General features: G+C 54.9%; 1 protein-coding gene across 1 annotated transcript in view; it reads left to right on the forward strand.

Annotated features, from left to right (window-relative positions):
- Positions 1 to 6,153, forward strand: part of LOC139243130 (myelin protein P0) — a 21,363-nt gene extending 15,210 nt beyond the window's left edge. The window contains exons 5-6 of the mRNA XM_070870706.1: positions 3,552 to 3,600; positions 5,175 to 6,153. Of these exons, the coding sequence (XP_070726807.1) occupies positions 3,552 to 3,600; positions 5,175 to 5,273 (148 nt within the window). The 3' untranslated portion in view covers positions 5,274 to 6,153. The remainder of the gene's footprint in view (positions 1 to 3,551; positions 3,601 to 5,174) is intronic.
- The last annotated feature ends 1,055 nt before the right edge of the window (positions 6,154 to 7,208 follow it).

Below are 7,208 nucleotides of genomic sequence, written 5' to 3' on the forward strand. Positions count from 1 at the left end.
ACTCACTCCCGGGTATCTGTTATTCTATATATAAACCCCCCCGAACCCCTCGATTAGATTCCAGCCTGTAACTCACTCCCGGGTATCTGTTATTCTATATATATAAACCCCCCCGAACCCCTCGATTAGATTCCAGCCTGTAACTCACTCCCCAGGGTATCTGTTATTCTCGATATAAACCCCCCGAACCCCTCGATTAGATTCCAGTCTGTAACTCACTCCCAGGTATCTGTTATTCTATATATAAACCCCCCGAACCCCTCGATTAGATTCCAGCCTGTAACTCACTCCCGGGAATCTGTTATTCTATATATAAACCCCCCGAACCCCTCGATTAGATTCCAGCCTGTAACTCACTCCCGGGTATCTGTTATTCTATATATAAACACCCCGAACCCCTCGATTAGATTCCAGCCTGTAACTCACTCCCGGGGTATCTGTTATTCTATATATAAACCCCCGAACCCCTCGATTAGATTCCAGCCTGTAACTCACTCCCGGGGTATCTGTTATTCTATATATAAAGCCCCCGAACCTCTCGATTAGATTCCAGCCTGTAACTCATTCCCGGGGTATCTGTTATTCTATATATAAACCCCCCGAACCCCTCGATTAGATTCCAGCCTGTAACTCACTCCCGGGTATCTGTTATTCTATATATAACCCCCCCCCGAACCCCTCGATTAGATTCCAGCCTGTAACTCACTCCCGGGTATCTGTTATTCTATATATAAACCCCGAACCCCTCGATTAGATTCCAGTCTGTAACTCACTCCCCGGGATATCTGTTATTCTATATATAAACCCCCCGAACCCCTCGATTAGATTCCAGCCTGTAACTCACTCCCGGGGTATCTGTTATTCTATATATAAACCCCCCGAACCCCTCGATTAGATTCCAGCCTGTAACTCACTCCCCGGGGTATCTGTTATTCTATATATAAACCTCCCGAACCCCTCGATTAGATTCCAGCCTGTAACTCACTCCCCGGGGTATCTGTTATTCTATATACAACCCTCTAAACCTTCCACCAACCCCCATACACCTCTGCCCCCTCGTAATAGACCTCTCCACCAATGGAAATAGACCCTTACTATCAACTATGTCCAGGCCCCTCAATATTTTGTCCACCTCAATGAGATCTCCTCTCAACCTCCTCTGTTCCAGTGGGCCATTCGGCCCCTCGAGCCTTGCTCCACCATTTAATACCACCGTGGGCTGATCCGATCATGGACCCAGCTCCACTTCCCTGCCCCGCCCCCTTATCGTTTAACATCTCCGTCTTAAATATATTCAATGTCCCAGCTCCCACAGCTCTCTGAGGCAGCGAGTTCCACAGATTTACAACCCTCCGAGAGAAGAAATCTCTCCTCATCTCAGTTTTAAATGGGCGGCCCCTTATTCTAAGACCATGCCCCCCCTAGTTCTAGTCTCCCCCCATCACTGCACTCCCTCGATGGCAAATATATCCTTCCTTGGGTATGAACAAAATTGTACCCCACCTCTCAGACACAGCCTCCCATACTCGTTCTCCCTAAGACGACCCCGCCATCAGTGGAAACATCCTCTCTGCATCCACCTCGTAACCGTACACGCCTCGATGAGGTCGCCTCTCATTCTTCTGAACTCTAATGAGTAGAGGGGCCCAACCTCCTCAACCTTTCCTCATAAGTCAACCCCCCTCATCCCCGGAATCGACCGAGTGAACCTTCTCTGAACTGCCTCCAAAGCAAAGTATATCCTTTTGTAAATACGGAGAGCAGAACTGTGCACGCAGTACTCCAGGTGTGGCCTCACCAATACCCCTGTATAAACTGTAAGCAAGACTTCCCTGCTTTTAGACTCCATCCCCCTTTGCAATAAAGGCCAAGATACCATTGGCCTTCCTGATCACTTGCTGTACCTGCGTACTAACCTTCTGTGTTTCATGTACAAGGGAAACTGGCCCTTGCTATCCTCTGTACCCCTCTCCAGTGCAACATCCTGGTAAATCTCCTCTGTACCCTCTCCAGTGCAACATCCTGGTAAATCTCCTCTGTACCCTCTCCAGTGCAACATCCTGGTAAATCTCCTCTGTACCCTCTCCAGTGCAACATCCTGGTAAATCTCCTCTGTACCCTCTCCAGTGCAACATCCTGGTAAATCTCCTCTGTACCCCTCTCCAGTGCAACATCCTGGTAAATCTCCTCTGTACCCTCTCCAGTGCAACATCCTGGTAAATCTCCTCTGTACCCTCTCCAGTGCAACATCCTGGTAAATCTCCACTGTACCCTCTCTAGTGCAACATCCTGGTAAATCTCCTCTGTACTCTCTCCAGTGCAACATCCTGGTAAATCTCCTCTGTACCCTCTCCAGTGCAACATCCTGGTAAATCTCCACTGTACCCTCTCTAGTGCAACATCCTGGTAAATCTCCTCTGTACTCTCTCCAGTGCAACATCCTGGTAAATCTCCTCTGTACCCTCTCCAGTGCAACATCCTGGTAAATCTCCTCTGTACCCTCTCCAGTGGTAAATCTCCTCTGTACCCTCTCCAGTGCAACATCCTGGTAAATCTCCTCTGTACCCTCTCCAATGCAACATCCTGGTAAATCTCCTCTGTACCCCTCTCCAGTGCAACATCCTGGTAAATCTCCTCTGTACCCTCTCCAGTGCAACATCCTGGTAAATCTCCTCTGTACCCTCTCCAGTGCAACATCCTGGTAAATCTCCTCTGTACCCCTCTCCAGTGCAACATCCTGGTAAATATCCTCTGTACCCTCTCCAGTGCAACATCCTGGTAAATCTCCTCTGTACCCTCTCCAGTGCAACATCCTGGTAAATCTCCTCTGTACCCTTCTCCAGTGCAACATCCTGGTAAATCTCCTCTGTACCCTTCTCCAGTGCAACATCCTGGTAAATCTCCTCTGTACCCTCTCCAGTGGTAAATCTTCTCTGCGCCCTCTCCAGTGCAACATCCTGGTAAATCTCCTCTGTACTCTCTCCAGTGTAACATCCTGGTAAATCTCCTCTGTACCCCTCTTCAGTGCAACATCCTGGTAAATCTCCTCTGTACCCCTCTCCAGTGCAACATCCTGGTAAATCTCCTCTGTATCCCTCTGCAGTGCAACATCCTGGTAAATCTCCTCTGTACCCTCTCCAGTGCATCATCCTGATAAATCTCCTCTGTACCCTCTCCAGTGCAACATCCTGGTAAATCTCCTCTGCACCCTCTCCAGTGCAACATCCTGGTAAATCTCCTCTGTACCCTCTCCAGTGCAACATCCTGGTAAATCTCCTCTGTAACCTCTCCAGTGCAACATCCTGGTAAATCTCCTCTGCACCCTCTCCAGTGCAACATCCTGGTAAATCTCCTCTGCACCCTCTCCAGTGCAACATCCTGGTAAATCTCCTCTGCACCCTCTCCAGTGCAACATCCTGGTAAATCTCCTCTGCACCCTCTCCAGTGCAACATCCTGGTAAATCTCCTCTGCACCCTCTCCAGTGCAATCGCGTCCTTCCTGTAACACAGCGAGCAGACCTAACGTTACTTGTTCTGTATTTTGATTGCAGTGCTGCAGAGCGTGGGAAGGTCAGCGGCAAATCAGGATCAGCTAGTAAAGTAAGTGGAAAATCAGTCGGAAGGCGTGGCGATTACTGAGCTATCATCACGGCAGGGAATAGCGGGCAGGGTGATGAAAGATCTGGCCCCCATTGAAAATTCTCTGTTTCCTCATAGGGGCTAGGATTCCCAGGGGAGGGGGATTGGAGGGGAGGGGGATTGGAGGGGAGGGCGATTAGAGGGGAGGGCGATTAGAGGGGAGGGGAGGGGATTGGAGGGGGAAGGGGGGATTGGAGTGAGATTGGAGGAGAAGGGGGATTGGAGGGGAGGAGAGGGGATTGGAGGGGAAGGGGGGATTGGAGGGGAGGAGAGGGGATCTGAGGGGGATTGGAGGGGAAGGGGGATTGGAGGGGGATTGAAGGGGAGGGGGACTGGAGGGGAGGGGATTGGAGGGGAGGGGATTGGCTTGAAGTGGAGGGGAGGGGATTGGCTTGAAGTGGAGGGGAGGGGATTGGAGGGGAAGGGGGGATTGGAGGGGAGGAGAGGGGATTGGAGGGGAGGAGAGGGGATCTGAGGGGGATTGGAGGGGAAGGGGGATTGGAGGGGGATTGAAGGGGAGGGGGATTGGAGGGGAGGGGATTGGAGGGGAGGGGATTGGCTTGAAGTGGAGGGGAGGGGATTGGCTTGAAGTGGAGGGGAGGGGATTGGAGGGGAGGGGATTGGAGGGGAGGGGGATTGGCTGGGGGGGGGCGGGAGTGGCTTGAAGGGGAGGAGATTGGAGGAGGGGGGAGAGAATTGGAGGGAGGGGGGGGTGATTTGGAGGCAGGGGGAGAGAATTGGAGGGGAGAGGAGAGAATTGGAGGGGAGGGGATTGGAGGGAAAGGGATGGGAAGGGAGGGGAGAGTATTGGAGGGGAGGGGGATTGGAGGGGAGTGGAGGGAATTGGAGGGAGGGGGAGAGAATTGGAGGGAGGGGGAGAAAATTGGAGGTGGGGAGAGAATTGAAGGGGAGGGGGATTGGAGGGGAGGGGGAGAGAATTGAAGGGGAGGGGATTGGAGGGAATGGGTTGGGAAGGGAGGGGTAGAGAATTGGAGGGAGGGGGAGAATTGGAGGGAGGGGAAGAGAATTGGAGGGGAAGGGGATTGGAGGGGAGTGGAGAGAATTGGTGGGGAGGGGAGAGAATTGGAGGTGGGGAGAGAATTGAAGGGGAGGGGGATTGGAGGGGAGGGGGAGAGAATTGAAGGGGAGGGGGATTGGAGGGAAGGGGTTGGGAAGGGAGGGGGAGAGAATTGGAGTGGAGGAGAATGGGAGGAGAGGGGAGAGAATTGGAGGGGAGGGGAGAGAATTGGAGGGAGGGGGAGAGAATTGAAGGGGAGTGGGATTGGAGGGAAGGGGTTGGGAAGGGAGGGGTAGAGAATTGGAGTGGAGGAGAATTGGAGGGCAGGGGCCGAGAATGACTCCCTCAATATCTGGCCCAGTTGGAGGTGGGGAGGGAGGGGAACGATTGGGAGGGGGGTGGAAAGGGGAAGCCCCCTACCCCTCCAGCTAGCCCCCAATTCCCGGACGCCCCTTCCGCCTGTATTACCCACGCCCCACCCCTCCCCATCGCTCTCAACATCTCTCTCCACACCCAGGGACCTGTGTTGTATGCCACACTGGACCAAAGCAAGAGCACTAAGGGCAGCAGTGACAAGAAGGCCAAGCTGGGAGACTCCAAGCGAGACAAGAAGTAGCGGTTAGCAATGGCGACGGCCTCCCTCGGTGAGGCAACACCCGGAGGCCCGAGGGTGAGCAGCCCACCGCGGGTCCTGATGACCATCGAAATGACTCTCAGCGACTCGGACACTGGCAGCGACTCCGAAACCCAGCGTCCGGCGGGGAAGACCAATAAGAGGAAAAAGCACTTCCCCGCCCGATAACATCGCCGCGCCCTCCTCCTCTCCTCTTTCCCTCCCCCGGTCCGTCACGTAACGTTATGTAACACCAGATCTCCGTTGACGGTGTGCAGAGCGGGGCGTGTAGCGCGCGCCTGTCCTGTCACCCCCCCCCTGAAACATTTCTCCGTATCCGCCCTTCCCTCACTTGCCTCTGTTCCTTCCGCCCCCTCCGTCGCGTAACGTTATGTGACACCAGATCGATCAATTCCCTCCGGGGGAAGCAATGCCAGCGGTGGGCCTGGAGTCGCTGCTGTCGGCCGATCGTTCCCCTCCCCCCTCCCCCGCGCCCCTCCCCACTTCCTCCTCACCCGCCCTCCTCCGCAAACTACCCCCCCCCTCCCCGCAACTATTCCCGCAACGCGGCAGCCCTTTAAATGCTGCTCGCCCTCAGTTCCCAACGCTCTCCCGTTCCGCAGCCGTTGGCCGAGCCCCAGTTTCGGAGGGGCCGCCCCAGAACCGAACCGAACCGGTCTCGCTGACGTGCGCCTGCTCTGGAATTTGGGGAGCGCGATGCTCCCTCCTCCCGCACACCACCACTGCCCCCCTCCCCCCATTCGCCGGATGTCTCTGATGGCTCGGAGTTTGCGAGGGGTGGTGGGGGGGATGAGATGGGGGTCTAAGATCGCGCTCAGACGGCAGGACGACGCGATCGGGTCCCGGGTCCAGGGGGGAGGGGGAACCATGACGGGGGATTGGGGGAAGAAGGGACGGGAAGGGGGGGGGGGTTAATAGGAGGGCCATACTCCTTCACGCCGAGACGTTGGGTAATTGATTGGGGAGGGAAGGGGCGGGGTGAAGATCCACCAATTGCCTCGGGGGGCAACCCCCTCCCATCTCGATCCGTTCAGTGCGCCCCCCCCCTTAACCTCTGACCCCCACCCCACCGCCATTTTGATAAAGACATTGGAAACAGGTGGAACCATTCCTGGTGATCTGAGAGGAGGGGGAGTGTTACGTGGAGGTTCGATGGAGGAAAAGGGGGTGAGGGGGAAGTGGGGGTGAGGTCGATGACGGAGCAATGACCTGCGAGAGCACGATGTCACGGTTCTGACCTCCTCCCCCCCCACCCCCTCGAACCGCCCCCATTCTCGAAAACACGCGGAAACTCACCCAAGATCTCAAATCCAGCGTTGGGTGGGTGGGGGGTGGGGGCAGTGTGAACCCATGGGGGCCATTGAACCCCTGGCCTCTCACGACCTATCACCCCCCGACCCCCACCCACCCCACCAACGCCCTGGCTCTCGGGTGGGGGGTCAGTACCCCTTCCGCCATAATTGGACAGCTTGAGGGGGTTGTTGACCCTTGAACCTCGCAAAACAGGGGGGTTTCCGTCGCAACCCAACCCTGACTGTTCCTTCCCCCCCCCCCCATCTCGGCAATGGCCACATCTGCCCCCCACCCCCCCCGGCCAGCCCTGCCAGCGACTAATGTATTAGCGAAATGTTCCCTTGTTGTATTAATCGAATTAAAACTGTCTCTAATGCGGTCCAACGATGGGCCTTTATACTACCCACCGGGTTTGAAAAGGAACAATCCTTAACAATGTTGTAACCGAATATGATCACATGTGCGACGTATTAAACAAGTAAAAGATTTCAAATGGGAGTCCCTTGTGTGTGTGTGTGTGTGTCTCTTGGGGATTTCCGTCTTTTGGCAAGTATGTGGTTCCTTGGGTACGAACAAAATTGTACCCCACCTCTCAGACACAGCCTCCCACACTCGGTTCTCCCT

This window comes from Pristiophorus japonicus, unplaced genomic scaffold (assembly GCF_044704955.1).
Source record: "Pristiophorus japonicus isolate sPriJap1 unplaced genomic scaffold, sPriJap1.hap1 HAP1_SCAFFOLD_1620, whole genome shotgun sequence".
Taxonomy (NCBI): Eukaryota; Metazoa; Chordata; class Chondrichthyes; family Pristiophoridae; genus Pristiophorus; species Pristiophorus japonicus.